At 38.6% G+C, this 19,900-nt stretch overlaps 1 protein-coding gene across 1 annotated transcript in view; it reads right to left on the reverse strand.

Annotated features, from left to right (window-relative positions):
• Positions 1–4,330: 4,330 nt before the first annotated feature.
• Positions 4,331–19,900, reverse strand: part of CHST15 (carbohydrate sulfotransferase 15) — a 34,202-nt gene continuing 18,632 nt past the window's right edge. Inside the window, 4 exon segments of the mRNA XM_078391194.1 lie at positions 4,331–4,884; positions 5,853–6,000; positions 6,545–6,701; positions 18,256–18,412. Coding sequence (XP_078247320.1) covers positions 4,694–4,884; positions 5,853–6,000; positions 6,545–6,701; positions 18,256–18,412 — 653 coding nt within the window. The 3' untranslated portion in view covers positions 4,331–4,693.

A 19,900-nucleotide genomic window follows, 5' to 3' on the forward strand; every position in this document is an offset into this window, starting at 1 on the left:
GAGAGGCTTCAAGCTCCCCGGTCCACCCCCCAGCCTGTTCTCCGATGCCGGTAGCCTCCCCCGCCGCCTACCCAGCCCGTTCTCGGACACCTAGGTGTCCGAGAACGGGCTGGGTAGGCGGCGCAAGGAGGCTTTAAGCATCGGGGACAGGCTGGGGGGTGGATCGGGAAGCTTGAAGCCTCCCAGCGCTGCTTACCCAGGTCATTCCCGGACTTCCAGAAGTCCGGGAACGACCTGGGTAGGCGGCGCGGAGAGGCTTCAAGCTCCCCGGTCCACCCCCCAGCCTGTCCCCGATGCCGGTAGCCTCCCCCGCTGCCTACCCAGCCCGTTCTCGGCTGTCTGAGAACGGGCTGGGTAGGTGTCCGCGAACGGGCTGGGTACAGGCTGGGGGGTGAATCGGGAAGCTTGAAGCCTTCCCGCGCTGCTTACCCAGGCTGTTCCCGGACTTCTGGAAGTCCGGGAACAGCCGGGGTGGGCGGCGCGGAGAGGCTTCAAGCTTCCCGGTCCACCCCCCAGCCTGTCCCCGGAGCTTGGAAGGGAATTGTCGGCAGGGGACGGTGGCTTCGGGGTCCTTCCGAGGCCGCAGCCCACTGCCGACATTTTCCCCCAGCTGAGCAGCGGGGCTTCAAAGCTCCCGCCGCTCAGCTGGGGGAAAATGGTGCCTATGGGGAAAAATCGCTATGCGATTTTTTCGTTAAATGGGGCACTCGTTAAGCGAGGCGCCACTGTAGTGTGTGAAAGAGATTAACCTATTTACAATATGAATTACTGTTCCCAAAGGCTTCCATGCACTGAAATGCACTGGCCAGAATCCTACTGCAAAACTGTGTTGATGTAAGAACAGTGGTACAAGGAGTTTTAATTTTCTAGTTGTCATGCCCAGTTATGCAATAAGCTACATGCAAGCATGCTACATGTCTGAGCATACAATGGACAGCTTGCAAAATCACACACATTGCTTGTGTGATGGATGGGTTACACCACACATTTTGAATAAGATTTTGTCAGCCTTTTGGACAAAGAGGCTGAGGGACATTTTTTTCTATCCTTGAACTGTTGGGAGGGGTTAATTAAAGGGGCAGAAAACATGAAAAACAGTGGTGCATCAGTGGAACAAGTCTTTGCTCACCCCTAAATTAAGTACACAGAAAATGTCTCTCTTTTTTAAATATACCCAGTCATGAGGGGTGGAGCTTCCTCCCTCCCATTTTCACAACCAAAACTCATGCCTCCTTCCTTCTCTCCACCCCATAGTGTTTGCTCTCTAAGATGTAGAGTCCTATAAAGTACCTTCAAGGAAACAATGTTTTCACCATGGAAGAAGGCATAGTGGGAAATAATTAGCCCCACTGCCCACAGGCCCCAACACCAATCTGGATTGGTGCTTTCATGGCTTCTTTTATCAAGAAAAATAAGAGAAGCTTCAAAACTGCATGTTTAAAAACATCATTTAATGTAGTGTATGGACTCTGTTCTTGAACCAGCACTCTCTTGTCTTGGCTAGCAAAGATAATGAGAAATCTCTGTGTGGGTGAGTGTTTACATATGTGTGTGCATGTACTCACCATGTACCTATAGGGGCTGAATTGAAGAAGAAATTCCTGTGATGATAACCTCTGAGTATCCTTACGCCTTTACAGAATCCTGCAGGAATTATTTCCTTTGGGGTTTTACTTATCATTTTTTTACTTGTTGTTGCGCTTGATTGCATATTTTTATATGTGCTTGCTTCACAAATGTGCTTTTGTGTAAGCTGAAACTCATTTCTCAAATTTGCTTGCCTTTGCCGTCCATGTATTATGTTCCTTTTCAATTTTGCAATCAAGATGCATTTGGGAACCTATTTTTCTCCATTGCTGTAGCAATGTTCATGCATACATGCTATTTGCAAATGGGCTGCCAAGTGATTGCCTAGTCCTTATGTTTTCCGTGGCTTTGGAGACATGAAATGTTTGCAAAGGAATAGCATTTCCAGGACTTTTTCTGGAGCCAGAAAGTAAGCAGCAGCTGGGGAGTCATCCCTTTGTGGTGGGTTATTTCTTATCTCTTTGAGAGCCAATTGGATCCTCTGCAAAGAACAACTGGAGGAAAGAGATGCTCACTTCCCTTTCATTTGAATCAATAATTAAAATACCATCAAGCACGCTACATAACAATTTTCTGATTTTCTTAGGACTCCAGGTTCAGCTTGAAAAGAGTTGTGATTACACTCAGTCTCTTCCATAGCTGTCCCTACGATTAGTCAGAGAGGCAAATACCTGGAATGACAGTTGGTGAGGGGCAAAAAGCAGTAATCTGGCTGCTCTTTCCGTGTCTCTCAGCTGTTTCCTTCTCTTGAAGGATCAGGTTGTGTCACACAACTTGTTCTGATCCCCTAAACTGGCCTACAGCCTCAGGTATGATAGATCTCACCTGTTGCAAGTATTTAATGGAAATAGTCTAATGAGCTAGAATTGGTAGAAGGGGATTGAGTATCTTCTTTGTCCTTCATCTCAGGCAGAAAATCTCTTCATTTACCCTGGTAAGTACCCCCAACCTATTAGATCAGAAGTGAGCAACATATGGCCGGTTAGTCAGGAGCACCCATAGGGGCCCAAAAGTGGGCCTGCAGAACCTATGAGGGTTCCACACATCTTGATTTTTTAAAGACAATTAAAAAAATATTTGGAAAACAATTGTGTTTTAGATGGCATGGAGGCAATATTTGTCATGTTTAAGGAACACCATGTGCCCCTGCTCCCAGCTTCAAAATGGCCAGGAAACCAAATATCTGACATTCATTCACACTCTAGCTAGCTTCAGTGTCTTCACCTGAGGTAATATATGGAGACTGGCCAATCCAAAATGAGGATTCCCCACCCATTCAGTTTTCTCTGTCCACACTACAGGAAATACTATACCATTAGTCACTCCTCTGGAACATGAGGAATACATGAACTGTCCCTTTCTTCACAGGAGTCAACATCAGACAGCGAATGACATACACAGTTTTAAAATGGATCCCAGTAATCACAACTAGTAGAATAAGAATGGAGGGTCCATTCATCTTCTAAAGTATGAGGTTCAGTGAGTGAGTGAAATCAAATTAAGTAAGAATCTGGGAGTGACAAATAATAATTTTGCTAAAATGATCCTACACATTTTTTTGCTCATTCCGTGAGATCACAACTGCAACAGGAGGATACATTTGTCTGAAAAAGCTGAAAGGAAGCTGCTGGGCTGAGAGAAACATCTACGCAGCAAGAGCATGGGGTACTGATCAAAGATTGTTAGAAACACCATTTCTGTATTCAGGTATCAACTGATAATGACAGCTGCATACAACAAAGCCTTCCACAGTCATTCTGCATTACTCCCTTTATTTTTTATATATTTTTTGCAAATTGTGCTGGAAATAATATCCTATTCAGGAGAACAAGAGGAGATAAAGAAGTTTCAGTAATGTATTTTCTTCCTTTTGCAAGAAGCCATCACAGATTACTGTGTAGATACATTAACATGGAATAACACTTGGGTTAAATTTATGCACCCTCATGATCCCTTCTTCTCCCCCCCCCACACCTCTAACAGGAACTCCCATTATTTTCTTGTGTGTGCATATGGAAATGTGTATATGCATGCGCATATACATAGACACACTCTAAATCAGTAATGGCAAGCTTCATCAAGCAGCTGTGTTACACAAGAGGTGAGGCCTGTGATATTCCATCAGTGTAAAGACCAAAATTAAGGCTTAAGTAGCTTGGTTCTCCAAAGTCCCAAGTCAAATCAGTTGGAAACATCAAGACTAAACCTTAAACCTTGCTGTTATGGAAACCCCCATTCTTGAAGAAATTTCTGGCTTTTGAGGAGCTCCTTTATCTCTGAGCCTGGCCTCCACTACCAAGCACATTTACACTAATGAGAATCAGCATTTTAAAAATAATTTCAAGATGCATGGGGCAAATGTTGCCTTATTATGCATACCGTTTCATGTGTTAGATTTCATAATCTTGAAGCTCAGATATAGACAGCCACACTCTCTCTTTTATTATAGATTACTGTAAACTTATCCTGATCTGCTTGTCTTACTATATTAGCTTGGTAGTCTTACACTGCATCTTCAAATATGTATTTTAAAGAAAGCAATCCTTGAGAAAATTTGTCTTTACTCAGGTCTTCCAATGAAAGCCTTTAAGCTTTAAGCCTGCAAAAACACATATATTTATTAACAAGAGATGTCCCCTTGCTTTTCTGTTCAATTTGCAGAATTGAGGCAAATTTAAAAGATTTATAATGGGAGAAGAGATGGCATAATAGAGTTTATTGAAATAAAAAGCAGACTTCTGAATTAAAATCAATTAACTTTTAATGGTTAAAAGGCTCTTTTGAATAGCTTCCAAAGAATGCGAGACATATCTTTAAAATGAGAGTGAATGTGCATTTTACGTGGCTAATGCAAAGTACTGGACTGTAATAGTTTACAAATTATATTGCAAAACCATAAACCAGAGGATGTAAAATTGCTTCATATCAGTTATTTGCACACTGTTCTTTTGCTGAGAGAGAAAAAAGTTGCAAAGAAGATTGATAATTGTGGTGCTTTATGTTCATCTAGAACTTCATTGACATCCTGTATGTTAATCGGGAGGGGGGGGGAAAGTGTTTAATTTTTTTCTGTAAGCACTTTATTTGTGGCATTGAAATCAGCAGATTAGGGTTTTTTCCATAAAAAAGCTTCATCAGAAAGAACTTGAGCCAGTTTTATGTTGAAAGGCTGATAGAAATCTCGTAGAATTTCCTTTGTGAGAGGTAACATAGGACCTAGATTACGATCTTCAGGTCTTCTAGTGTTTGATGCAGGACTCTTGGTAATTAGAGCTTCTTGTTTTTCTGTTAGGGCACCTGTTGTAAATTTAAAACAAAATCATTAACATAAATATCAATGATTTCTCTTATACTTTTTCTCAAAAATTTCAAAGTTAAACAATATTAAATGTACACTTGTAGCTTTGAACAATATGGCTTCTGTTGTGTTCAGGAGCAGATGACTTGTTCATTGGAAAATCTGAAAAACTTACATCTTCCCCAGTTTATTTGGAGTAAAACCACCTGTGATATAAAACCTGTAAATTCTTCATGCTATCTAAAACCCCTTGTATCTGTTCCAGCATATCTCCTCCTAAATAAATATGAATATTAAGAAAGCACATAAAGACTTTCTAATTCGGCATCCTATTTCCCACAGGTACTACATGGTGAGTACCACTGCTCTCCTCATGATTATGTTCCACAATATTTAAATACAGTAGTTCTTAAATATTTGAATGTTAGTTGCATTTTAAAACACAAAAGTAATTTTATCAATGGATTTCTTAGTAACTTTGCATAATAAACACTTGGAAGGATTACTCGTGGCTGTTTTAGCAAATTACAATAGTATAAAATAACTGAAAATTCACATCGGCCAAAATCTTGTTGTACAGCATAGCAAATTGCACTAGAACAGGCCCAGTGAATCACTGGGATTTAGTGAGTCAACTCTTCCAAAGGTTCTATTGATTCAAATGGGCCTACTCTAACTGTGATTTATTTTGGCAAAGAGAGTCACAGTTTGACTACGCCCACTTGAATCAATGGAACATATGGATATGTTGACTTAACAAATTTCCACTGTTTCAGTGGGCCTACTTTAGTGTGATTTACTATGCTAAACAAAAGGACTGTGGCCATTCTTGGATAAAAACTATTCTTTCTTTTTTGTAATTATTCCTTATGGATAACAATGATGGAGAATCTGTATAAAATATATGACAACTTCATTTATCATGTGACTGATATGCTTAAATGAGAAATGTCAGAAAATTTCCTACCTAAATCCAGGAACTGGAAGACCATGTGCATAGTAAACTTAACATTGGATGCATGATCTTCCAAGCGGAGAACCAGTATTTGATCTTTATTAAAAACTGTCAGCCAGTCCAGAAGAAAAACAACATACAAACCAACCTGGAGCCTTACCTAAAAGAATGAAACAAAACACAATAAGGTTTCTAAATCTGTAAACACACACAAATAAACCAAGTACATACTAACTGCATAATTTGTGTATGTCCTTCACCTTTCCTCTAGCACAGTGGTCCCCAACCTTGGGCCTCCAGATTTTCTTGGACTACAGCTCCCGGAAGCCTTCACCACCACCTCGGCTGGCCAGGATTTCTGGGAGTTGAAGTCCATGAACATCTGGAGGCCCAAGGTTGGGGATCACTGCTCTAGCAGATGAAAAAATGTGATTGAAATAACATTTCCACTTTTAAGCTACATTCCTTGCTAAAGGAACTGCAATCTGGTTGACCCTGGTTACCTCATTTTTTTGATATATATAATTGGAAAGGTGGAGTATACATTTAACAAGTATACATTTAACTAAGGCTCCCCTGCATTAGTATTTTTATTGAATGCAATCTTAATTTTGTAAGAAAATTCTTTCATATTTTGACATGCTATAATAGTTTCATGTTCTGTGCTTAAGTACATGATCAAATATGAATTTAAATGTACATACTGGCATGGCATTGTTAAGGGTGTTGTTGTACACACAAGCTCTCAAGGAGTAGTCTGCAAGACATCCATCAAAGAGCTGCAGTGACTCGGTCACTTTTTCATGGAAGTCTTCCACAGACTTGTTAGCACTTGCAAAGTAGAGATAATCAGAATACAATCTGCAAATGAAACAATGTAGAAACAACTGAATTGTAATTACAGTCAAGCAATGTTGTCATAATTAACTTAAACATAATGAACTAACAATTACTATCCAAAAAAAGAATAAAAGAATGTGATGTAGATAATAATGGCCTGCTGAGACTACTGAAGTTAATTTTGTATTTATTTTCTTCTAGACAATGTCAAATGGCTCAGATTACATAGAACACAGCTTTTTATCTTGAAAATGAGTTTTCCCTCCTTTCATACTAACAATTAAAAACTCTCAAATTTGAAATGTAGCACTAGTTAGTACTTTTCAGGTGCACCAAGAACTGCTAAACAAACATTAAATCAATAGATTTTAAAAGTCTCAGTTTTAACACGATCTGCTGGTGATTTGGGTGTACATACAAACCTAAGAGGCAACTTGTGAATGGAGAAGGGTGGTACTCCCAAAATCTTGGGGTGAGTTCCCTTGGGCTCAGTTCAGGAACCACCCCTGGGAATGGTACCAGTGAGGAATAACTAGGATGAAGGTACATTCAGAGGTCCCATGTGAGCAAAAATGTTCCTGTTCTCCTCAGTGGTGAAAATATATTATATTGTACAAATCTCTGTAGATATTCTGTTAGTATCTTAAATTGATACCCTATTTATCAGTAACAGACCATTGAAAAGCAGCTTATAAACACAAAAACAAATTTGAATATAAGAAAATTCAAAAAATAAATAAAAGATTGAAAAAAATATTTTCTTTACAGTGCAATCCTGTTTCTCCTCAGCTATGCTTGTCTCAGCCATACTAATATTCTTTTAAAAATTTGTTACTATATAGGGATATCCACCATGAGAATCTCACTCTCTCTAATCCAAAATCCAAAAACAGTTATAACATTCCAGATTATAAGCAGCCACAGGCGGGATATTAAATAAATAAATAAATAAATAAATAAATAAATAAATAAAAATAAAAATAAAAATAAAAATAAAAATAAAAATAAAAATAAAAATAAAAATAAAAATAAAAATAAAAATAAAAAAAAATAAAATAATAATAATAATAATAATAATAATAATAATAATAATAATAATAATAATAATAATAATAATAATAATAATAATAATAATAATAATAATAATAATAATAATAATAATAATAATAATAATAATAATAATAATATCCTATCTGTCCTATAGATGAAATGCTAAATCAAATGCGGTATCTTTTGTATGAAAATCTACTCTGGAGTCAATGTCTAATCTTATAGAAAAGCAGCCAGTTTCTTTGTATTCTTAACCCAGACCTTTTCTGGGATAGAGGACAGAATTAATTTAAGACTGTGACTAAGCAGCCACAAGTGCACAACTGTCATTGCATAGTTCTTATTGCTGAACACTCAACATCCTATATCTTGCTTATCTTGAAACCAATGGACATACACTGAACAATCAGGATTTGTTATATATCAGTATAAATTGTACTGTGACTAGGATCAACTTCAAATGAATTTCTCTGACTGCAATTAATAGAAATTCTGAACATGATTGGAGAAACTGTTTGATTAGTCTAGTCCCACATCTTTCCATATCAATGGTCCAAACTCACCATTATTAACATGTACATTCTGAAGCAGAAATTCAGACTCACGCTTATAATCAACTAGAGATATCCTTTGTATGTAACAGTCTCCTTGATATGTGATACATGCTGATATCTTGGTTAAGATAAATTGTCTTTTACAAGGAATACATCCTTCCTCAAGTCTCTGATTTAATTCTAGTTTTATCTGTTATTTGTTTGTTGCATTTATACCCCTACCTTTCCTCCAGTGAGCTGAAAGTTGTCTATGTTACTCACCCTTCCCCTTAATCCTCACAACAAGCCCATGAAGCAGGTCAGACTAAGGGACCGTGAGTGGCCAACGGTCACCCTGTGCCAAGTAGGGATCTGAACCCAAATTCACTGAGTTATACATAACTGTATGCCTTTCTGACTCAAAAGGAGAGGAAGGTGCCACAAAGAAAGGTAAACATTATCCATCTAACCTAATACTGCCTTATTCTAACTCAAAATAGATTTTCAGTCTTTCAGGCAGGGCCAGATTTCTACACAAAACAAGGTACAATGTTGGTGTTCCGATTATGAGGGGCTGCTAAAATTTAATTTGAACCAAAGTCTTCTGTTAGTGCACACTGTGGAGCTCATCCTGCATGTCTTCCTAAATCTAACATACCTCTGGACATAGGTGTGACATAGGTAAGCCTCCAGAAGCTGCTGGGCTGCAACTACCAGCAAACTGAGACGGCTTACCTAGTAGACCGAAATACTGGGAATTGTGGATTTCTGGGTGTGCACCAGTCCAGTGGATTGTTGTACACCCAAAGATCCAAGCAGAGACCCATTAATAGCTAGCAGGAAACCCCTGCAAAGTTATGCTGTTTGCCTTCTGCACATATAACTACCAAACAGGATTTGGGCCAAAATTTATATTTCAAAGCGAAGTTATATTACAAAATATTCTGCTTCTGTACACTGAGTTCCCAGTATAGATCATTTTTATTCTCTTCATTTCCTAAAAGGCTTGCTGTACAATGAAAATGATTTTCTCAAGGGTTACACTGTAGTCATTCTGAACAAGAATGAATTAAGTGGAAAAGTCTACTTCTATGGGAATTTCATAGAAATACTCAGATGAGTGCCCATGAATTTCTTGATTAGGAGATTCTTCAAAAGAGTAACATGATAAAAAATATTCATTCTTTTTCACTAATTCACCACCTTCTGGGGAATCTATATAATTAGCAGGATATTTTTTTCTCCACTTTTTCTTTTGATGGACATCTGTGCACAATCTTTGCTGATAAAGACTTCAGTTGCTTTTGCTACTCATGACTAACCTTCATGTCTTTATCATTGACCATAATTCATCATACTTAATGAAAATGCATCTAATTTCATATTCATCAGGAAAAATTATGGGGGAAAAATACATGGTGTCGAAAATAGCATAAGCAATTTCTCTCATTTACAGTTTTCAAAGAGGCAGCCATGTTAGTCGGTTTAGGCATGTATGACAAAACAAAACAAAACAAAAAAAAATCCAGAAACTATCTACTGAGATACTTTGAAGACTGAATGACTTACTGCAGCGCCAGCATTGTAATCCAGTGAAATAAATGTATTGCTCACATTTACAATGTATTATTTCAGTTGCAATGCCATAAAGACTTGGTCCTTAACAATGGCTACTTCCCTTGTCCTGGAGCCAAGATAACCCAAAACATTCTCCAAAGGAAAATATCCATCAGGCATTTCACAGCTGAGGTATAATGATCAATTGTTATAGAACACTATGCTTCATAGTGATTGAAAATCAACTGGTTTACAGAGAAAGGGGTGCTGTATTTCAGCCCACAACTTTTTCAGATCCATAACCCATTCATTCTCAACTCCAAACTACAACATAGGATTTGCTTCTTCTTCTTCTTCTTCTTACCATATAGGCATATCTTTCTATACACTTCTGGTTTTGTTTCCTCCTGACAGATTTCCTTTAGAACAAACAAAAGAAAGAGTGGGAAAGAAGGACATGGTGATGTTGCTATGTTGGTAGGATGCAACCTGTGGGCCTTTATCCCATCAGCCATTTTTTAAACATGTATGATAAAGCACCGTTATACTTTAAAATGGGGAAATGCCTCACATTAACTTATTCTTGATGAGACAAGGCATCTTCACACACTGACAGTCTGTTGAGAAATGACTGATGTACATACACGCTTGTGAGATTTCTCACTTTCTAACAAAATAACATTTTTTCACTGAAGTTGCTGCAATTTGTACAAAATGTTGCTGCACAAAACTGCTATCTTTTTCCTTTGTGAAAACACAGACACACACTCAGAACAGTGCAGAAAGACTGGCCAATTGATCAAAAAGATGCAAATTATGCTTCTAATTTTCCAAGTAGGCAGCAGCAATCACAACTTTGCACAATTACGAAATTTATGCAAAATTTGTGAGAGTTCATACTAATACCAGCAGGAAGAATCTCATCATTTCACTGAAAAGGAGAAAAAAATTGCAACAAAAAAACAAGGGTTTGCCTCCTTACATAATTCTCAGGTGTTCATTATTTACAATTCATCAATATAGCACTGGTTTTATTTACTATGACAGAAAAAAAATATAATCTGGCTTAATGCAAACTTAATCCATTGCAAATGGACAAGAGATGGTGTCCCAAGTTCAGAGGCATATTTAAAAGCATACAGGCACTAAGGCAACAGCTGGTGAACACCATAGTTACATTACACAGTTATTTCCAAATCATTTCCAGAAGAAAACCACTTCATCCACCTCTACTGCATACAATTGCCATCTGTTAACACTCAGACATTGCAAAACGTATTTATCAGTTTAGCATGGCACTCCTTGACACAAAGGGTGGAAAGAGGAAGTTATACTTTTAACAGTTCTTATTCTACACAGTTCTAATGAGAAGAAAATTATTATAAGGAAAACATTCACTTTAGGAATTTTGTGTGCTTATCCTTTCCACTCACAAAATATAAAGATAATTTGTTGGGAAGAGAAGATTTTTATACTTGACTTTTAGATATATGCAGCTAGAAAGCAGGAAAGTTGATAAGAGAGAGAAAAGTTGCCACATTCTGTACCACAAAACACACTATCATATATTTTCCCTATTTGTTTTTTAACGTGGTTGATTTAGGGAGACACAATCTTTAAATCACATATGAATCAAAACATTTGAGGCAAACAGTTTATGGAGCTAGCCCAGTATTACTTCCCATCACCACTTACCACTCTGATTCTCTCATCACAAGGAAAAATGAAAGATGGAACTCATATTTATTTGAACATGTCATTCTCCCTTGACCTTGCAAGTTTAAAACTCCTTAAAAGAGATTTGATTTCACCCATTTAAATTTCAAGAGAGGGGATTTCACATTCAAATAAATAAGCAAAGGATGAGTTTGAAGATTTTGTGTAAGAAAAACAGCACATGGTGTTTCATGAAACCAGAGACCACATCTGATCTTTCTATGGATGTTAGTTATCAGCAAAATAATTTAATCCATGAATTCCACAGGGTACTACTGCAGATGTATCCAAACATATGTGTTTGGCACAGTATAAGGCAGCTTCACAAGTTTGGTAGAATGCAATTTTTTAGGCTTTCTGGTCCTAAAAGTCACCTAGAATCCCCGAGGCAGACTTCTGAGACTGGGGGAGGAGAAACCAGAACCCAAAATAGATCTTTCTACTGCCATTGTCTGCTTCACTCCATGTGATTCTACTGGGAAGAAGGGAATGCCCTTTCAGTTGCACTGTTTCCTGGGAGTTGCCTCATTGCTCCATAGGTTAGTTTAGTGAGAGGCTCTCCATTAAAGTTTACTCACATACCACAGGGACAACTCCCTGGAAGCAGTGCAACTGAAAGGGTATTTCCTTCTGCTTCCCAGCTGACACAAATGGAAGTAGGATATTTTTTGCCTTCTGGTTTTATCTCTATCAGTTCCAGAAATCTGCCTAGGGCAGGGATGGTGAACCTATGGCACGCGTGCCACAGCTGGCACGTGAAGCCCTTTCTTCTGGCAAGCGACAAACCTTTTGAAGTGGCTGCAGCTAGGATTCCCCCTTTCTCTTCCTGTTCTGGGTCCTTTAACTTCCTTTCCATTCCCCCTTTAACTTCCTGTCCATCCCCATGATTCCTCATTTAACTTCCTTTCCGTCCCCATGATTCCCCCTGAAACTTCCACTTCCTGTTCCGGTTCTGGTCTTCCAGGCAGCACAGCAGCCACTGATTTCTTCCCCACCCCCTCATTTTATTTATTTATTTTATTTATTTATTGGACTTATATACCGCCCCATAGCGCTACAAGCACTCTCCGGGCGGCACTCAAGCTAAAAAAGGTTTGCCTCCACTGGCCTAGGGGATTCTAGGTGAGCTCTAAGTCCTGGAATTATGAAAAGTCCTGGAATTATTAAAATCCTGCCCCCAATGCTTGATAACCATGAAAGAGTCTAGTAACAGATTAACAAATTGTATTTGCCTCAGTTTTCATAGAGTGCAGCCCATTTCTTCAGATACACCTAATTTTGTGGATGTAACCCAGAAAACCTTATGCCAAACAGAACTTTAGTTTTTAAGGGGCTGCCTGAAGGCTCTGTCATTTTGGCTACAATAGAGGACAAACTAACTGAAAACCTCTTGGAACAAAGGGGTTTTTAGAGGTGAATTGCTTTCTTGCCCTCTCTTCCCACCATCAGCAATCATCGGACCTTTGTAGCCTGAAGTAAGGATCATTTGCAGCCATGTCAGCACACTATATCTTGGGCTGCAGAAGATGATCAAGATAGTGCAGCCTTGGCAAAGAGGGAAATGCAGTAGAAGAAATGCTCACCTTAGCTCTGTTTGAGTGGGGTGCTATAAGCATATTTAGCCACCACTATCTGCAACTATCACTTTAGGTTTTGTGCAAACATATATAGTATCTCCAGCCCAAAGGCATTGTCATGGGAACACAAAGGGCCCACATTACACCAAAACTTTCAGGCTGACTTAGAACAACACTTCCCCAGCTCTTGTTCCCAGAAGTCTTATTTCTATCTGAAAGTTATCAATCACATCTTTATTTTGTGGACTCATAGAAGAAAGGGACTAATGAAGTTCCTCCAAGGATTTCTTAACTTTAATTTTACCACCAGTCTCAGCCTAGGCCAGTCTATGCAATGGGTCCACTTTCTAGGCACCACTTTAAACTACAGAAAGGACAGATAACAAGCACTACACAAAGGACAACTACTCATATTTATATACTTCCAGCTTGCCTTTCCTTCCTTTTTCATTGCTCTCTTAGAAGATCATGAAAAATATTCTTGAATAGCATAAAACAAAGTATTTGGACACCATAAAGTGATTCAATTATTTTGAAGCAGTCAATAGCTGAAACAAATGTAGCAATTGTGTTGGTAAAATGAGGATTTTTGTCTTCTAGTAGCTTAGGAACACAGGTCCTCAGAGAGCGGTATTTCCAGAAGTAGACTATATCTATGAAAACTGATGAATAAAATCTGTTGCCATTTTTGGGAGGAACAAAGACTCCCCAGTCCTGTGTTAAAGTGTACCAGCCAGCATCAACACCTGTGACTGCAGATCATCAAGTAGGATACTTTTTCCCATTATCCTTGCCTCAGGACTGCAGAGTTTCAGAAGGTTCATACTGTCTTCCAAGATATATTGCCAGCCATAGTCTATAACTGGCACAAAACAACAATACATGGAAAATAGATATATTCGAAACTGAGGAAACAGTGCAACATCTAGATCCCTAATATGCCTTCAAGGTAAGAGTGAATAATACTTAAGTCAAAAACACTGGGAAAAGAGGCAAAAAGTAATCAATTCAATTGCCCTGGATGTCTTGCAATGTCAGACGTTATTTATAGTTTCACTTCTTTCTGTTCTAACAACAAATGAGGGAGGTTAAGATTCGGAAACCGCTGCCACAAATACAGCTGATCCTGATAACAAATGCACACCGGACCATTTCTGTGGAATGTTAAGCTGTGCTTTAATTTGTCGCAAAGTAACCATAAATAGACTCAAGGAAAACTGTCACATACATACCTCGATTATCATTACCTTATGAATCATTTATCAACTGGGAATATTAGGGCTTAGTATTGTGAGAATAGTAAGAAATGATCTTAATCCCCATTTGGCATTTTGTCTGGGTTTACTGCTTCAGTGTGACATTTGCCTTATCCATCCTTTTCGATATGCTCCTTAAATAAATGCTAATTTCTTTGGACTTTGTTGCCTATATATACCTCATTTCTTCACAGACTAGGTTTTAACAGTGATGTCTGATATGGGTGGGGTTGGTCTGAGTGGGTCCATAGAAAGAACACTCTGATGGGATCTCATCACAGACTTACTCAGTGGCAACTGCAAATGGGAACAAACCACCATTTAAATGTTCTCATAATGCACTTGATGATGTCATTGTGGGAAATCATAGAGAATTTAAATAGTAATCCCTATTGGATGGAGTTTCCATAATAATTCCCCACACTCCTCCAGATAAATGTATCATGGGCTCTTCAGAAAATTTTAAACCGTGGCTCTCGGACACAGCTGCCCAGTATGGGGGGGGGGGTGAGCAGGACGGTATTTCTCAAGGTATTGGGGAATCTGGTAACTAACCAAGAATGCTGTGGGATGAAGTTGGGCCTGGACAAGATGACGCTAAAACACAATTACTAACACCTGTGAAGAAATCCATAGTAAGATCTCATTTGGCTATAATTCAGCATAAAGAAAATTGATTTTGACCACATACTCCTTGTGTACTCTGAGTTACAACCTCCTAAAAAGACCACACTATGCAGTGCCACAAAATTGTACATCATGCCAGAATGATGGTTTTAAGGAAAACAACCTTATTGTTTTCCGTACACCATTAAAACAACCTTACACCATTAAACACCCCATAGAATTTGACCACACCAGAGTACAATATAAAATGGTCTCTGTTTGGAGGGAGGTTCCTCTACAGCAAAACTAAACTAACTTTTTAATATTTGTTGCTAACTTCAGAGCAAGAAGGAAGGCATAGCTATGTGCTAGGTGGTGTCTATTCAGAAGCTTATTAATTTGCATTTTCTAGTATGTGGATTCAACCAGTGTTAAACTTTAAGCACTGTTTTCACTCACTCTTTTACTCTTCTTCTGATGTAACTGGAAGTGGATCCATGTCAAAGTGTGTATCACAAGTGTGAAACCCGCTACTGATGCTTATTTTCATATCTTATAGGAAACTATGGTGTGACCACAAGCATGAGAAACCCTATTGAAATATTTTAGTCTTATTTACTATGGGACTCCTGTAAGGTCTACTAGTTTCCACACTCCCCTGCATTTTTATTAATAAAAACATGATAAAAGGTTATCTCTTAAAGGGCTATTAGCTGCTTACTCTTAAAAACCACTGTCGGCTCAGATTCACTATTATACGGTAACTGTACAGGATTACAGAAAAGAAAGAAAAGCACTCCACATTTTATCAGTCCATGGATTACAGGGCATTAGGATTATGGGAACTGCAAATAAAATATGCATAATTAATTTTAGAAAGTCATATTAAAAACTATTGGAACTTTAATTTTTTTAACTCTAAAAACTAATCAAAATCACTACATTTTCTATATACTGGCAATCAACATTCCCTCTAATTTTCCGCCACTGCTATGTGGGGGCCCCGCCCTATGTGTGCCAGGTTGCAGCTGTGATCAGAACCAAAATGGGAGAAACACTGACTGTGGGTGAGTGGCATCGATGCAGTGCTACGTAGCTTTGCACCTATGCAGTTTAGAGGGAATACTGCTGTCAACAGAATTTGAAATTTTAAGAACTTGTAATAAAGCCTTATACAGTGGTGCCTCGCTTAGCAATCGCTCCGGTGAGCGATGAAATTGCTTAGCGATGGACTTTTTGCCATTGCAAAAGCGATTGCTTAGCGATGGTCCCTACGGGGAAAATTCGCTTTGCAATGATCGCGGGGAAGTGATCATGGCAAAGCGACCCTTTTTTAACAGCTGATCGGTAGTTTCAAAATGGCCACCAGAAAAACAAAATGTTTTGCCTCGCTTAAGAGGCAGCGAAAATGGCAGCGCTATGGAGGATTTTCACTGAAAGGTAAGTTTTTAAGCCCATAGCAATGCATTAAACACGTTTTAATGTGTTTCTATGGGCTTTTAAAAATCGCATAGCGACAGTTTTTCCGGAACAGATTAACGTCGCTAAGCGAGGCACCACTGTATTAAAGAATCCATACATATGTCAAAATATGCTAGTATTTCTCTTGTATTAGCAATATTTGAAAAAAGGGTTTACTTGCTGATTATTGACCTGCATCTTGTTGCTGATTTACACTGCTGTAAAGGCAATAGTTTAAGTCTTGGGAGCAAATTGCCACTCATTATCAAGGTGCTGGATACATTTCTTTGTACATGCTTGACTGGGCACATACTCAGGACTGCAAAGAGCACCTTGTGAAGGAGTAGCCATTTGCTTCTAAGACTTACATGACTTCCCTCATGCAAGTATAAATTTTGATTTACACCATATTTGCCAGATATTTTAGACACTATCTTTTAAGCCAGCGGTTCTCAAACTTGGACAACCCAGATGTTCTTAGACTGCAATTCCCAGAAGCCTTCACCATCAATTCTGCTGCTTGAGGTTTCTGGGAGCTGCAGTCCAAGAACACCTGGGTTATCCAAAGTTGGGAATCATTGTTCCAAGCCATTAAGTTCTTAGAGGTATAGTTTTTGCTTATTGGTTACAATTGAGCAGCAAAATTCCCAGGGCAGAAACTATTCATAAAATAAAAATAAAAATTGTTCTTGTCATATACCATCAAGTTGATCTGAATTATGGCAACCCTATAAATGAGCAATCTCCAAAATATCCTGCCCTCAACAGTCTTGCTCAACTCTTGTAAACTCAAGCCCTGGCTTCCTTTAGGAGTTAATCCATCTGATATTTTGTCTTCCTTTTCCTTCTGACTTCAACCTTTCCAAGCATTTTTGTATTTTTAAGAGAAACCTGCCTTCTCATGACATAGGACAGCCTCAGTTTCAACATATATGTGTCTCCAAGACAGTTCAGCTTTGAATGGATCTAGGTCTCATTTGTTCACCTTCCTGGCAGTCCAGGGTATCTCCTCCACATTTCAAATGAATCATTTTTTTCCTGTCAGCTTTCTTTATTGTCCAGCTTTCATACTGTACATCAAGGGTGGGCAATTAATTTCTATAGGGGGGCCACATAAAAAATCTGAACTGTGTTCAGGGGCTAAACCAATTTTACTTAAAAATAAAATGAAACACTGATGTTATGATTGTTTTTATTTTAAACTTCTTAATCTTCACAAATACCAAAGACTTTTTTTGTGGTATGTTAAAGATAAGCAACTGATCAACTGTAGACAAAAAGCTATAAATGGTTTTGATCTCTGGCCAGCCAGACAGGAGTGGCTCGCGGGCTGTACGTGGCCCTCGGGCTGCACTTTGCCCAGGTATTCTGTAAATGGTGATTAGAATTACAAGAGTGTGGATGATTTTGGTCTTGGACTCCACTGACACATCCTTACACTTGATTATCTTTTCTAGTTCCTTGACTGCTGTCATTCCACATCTGAGTCTTCTTATTCCTTCACTTCAGTCTCCATTGGAATTTATGAAGGTATACAAAAGTTTTCATTATTTTAATTTTTTCACTGTCAACATTAAAGCTTTGTAGTTTTTCTGTAGTCATGGTTTTGATCTTCTTAATGTTCAACTGCAATCCTGCTTTGGCACTTTCTTCTTTCACTAAAACTCATTTCAAGTCATTGCTGCTTTCTGCTAGTAAGATAGCGTCTTCTGCATATATTAAGTTACTGATGTTTCTTCCATCAATTTTCACTTCTCTTCATTTGAAACCAGCCCAAGAATCAACATTTTATTAAAATTTGTAAAAACTTGGTACTAACCTTTCAACAGGATCTCTGAGCATAACAATCAGCTTTGCATTTGGCTGGAAGGCATGGATAAAGTCCTGAATTAAAAATGGTGGCTCTCCATCTGTACTATTGTCATAGAAGAAAATCCAAGCATTATTGTCCCACATGGTTGAAGCACTTGCCTCTCCTAGAAAGACAGGAAGTGCATACTGTTATTCTTCATTCTGAAGAACTAGATCTAAACACTGGTATTAAAGCTTTGGAGACCTGAACATTAAGGGCAACCAGTACATTAAAAGCAAAATTCTAAGTAACGTTAAAAGAGTTTGGATTGGTTCATGGGCAAAATTGTACCTGTCCTACTTTATACTGGTGCCTTTTTAGATTGTTGTTGTTGTTTAGTCATTAATTCATGTCTGACTCTACGTGACCCCATGGACCAGAGCATGCCAGGCCCTCCTGTTTTCCATTGCCTCCTGGAGTTGGGTCAAATTCATGATGGTAGCTTCAATGACACTGTCCAACCATCTCATCCTCTTACATCCCCTTCTCCCCTTTTTAAGATAAAGACTCCCAAATAATGGGTTTGAGGATATCCTTTGTAGCATCAAGTCTACCTTCCACTGGGTGCAGTTCTGGATTAAGCAATATTTTACTGGATCATTAAACAGTTACAAGGCAAGCTTTTGAGTTCTACAGAACTCATCCTCTAGCACATATGGTATAAAACATGGGGTTCAAGCACAAAGTTAGAAAAGTAGGCCGTGGCTCATGCAGTTAAGACTGCCAGGGAGGCAAAAGTTTCAGGTTCTACTTTAGTAGGAGGCAATAACAGGCTCCTACCTAAAGATAAAACCTTGGCCTGGTCCCTTGCAGATCTTCTAGTTGTTGTGTGCAAAGCCTCAGGCCTCTTTAGAGAGTTAATCACATATGGCCCAATTTTGGATCTTCTGCTCAAACCTCAGCTTTTACACCATCTTCACCTGATGATGAGTTCTATACAACCCAAATTCTAACCTTACCTGTAATTTTAATGATCCAATAAAGGTATGCTGAACCCAGAACTTTGCTTCTATAAATGAATCATATGGCTATTTTTTGTGTTTCACTGGGGTATGGGCATAAAGGAAACAACATTTTCAAGACATGCTTCCAATTCTAAATACACTTATTCAGGAGTAAACCCTACAGAACTGTCAAGATTGGATATTTATTATGCAAAGAGTACTAAAATAATGAAGGGAACTATAAAAAATGCAACCCAGAAAATGTACACTCTGCTGCTTAAAGAAATGAAGTTTGAACAGTGGTATTCAAGAGGTCACAGCAAGACAAGCAGCTAACTGTCCATCTTAAGCTAACACAGGGAAAGCAAGGTCAATGCAAAGTCAGTGTTTATTACTCATATGGGGTTGTACTAATTCACCATGCTTCTGTTTGGCTTGCATAACTCCTATATTCCAGAGGCGAATTAATAACTTGTCAGCAGGGCTGCTATTTGTATGCACATACATGGATGACTTGGCAATTTTTAGCCAGAACTTTGAAGCTCATTTTGCAGCATTTAGAAATTATGTTGAATCACTTGCAGGAGGAAGGACTGACTGTCAAGGCCTCAAAATGTCAGTGAGTATGAATATGTTTTTTTTGGGGGGGGGTGTCATGGTGTGTGGGG

Source organism: Pogona vitticeps, chromosome 3 (genome assembly GCF_051106095.1).
Source record: "Pogona vitticeps strain Pit_001003342236 chromosome 3, PviZW2.1, whole genome shotgun sequence".
Lineage (NCBI taxonomy): Eukaryota > Metazoa > Chordata > Lepidosauria > Squamata > Agamidae > Pogona > Pogona vitticeps.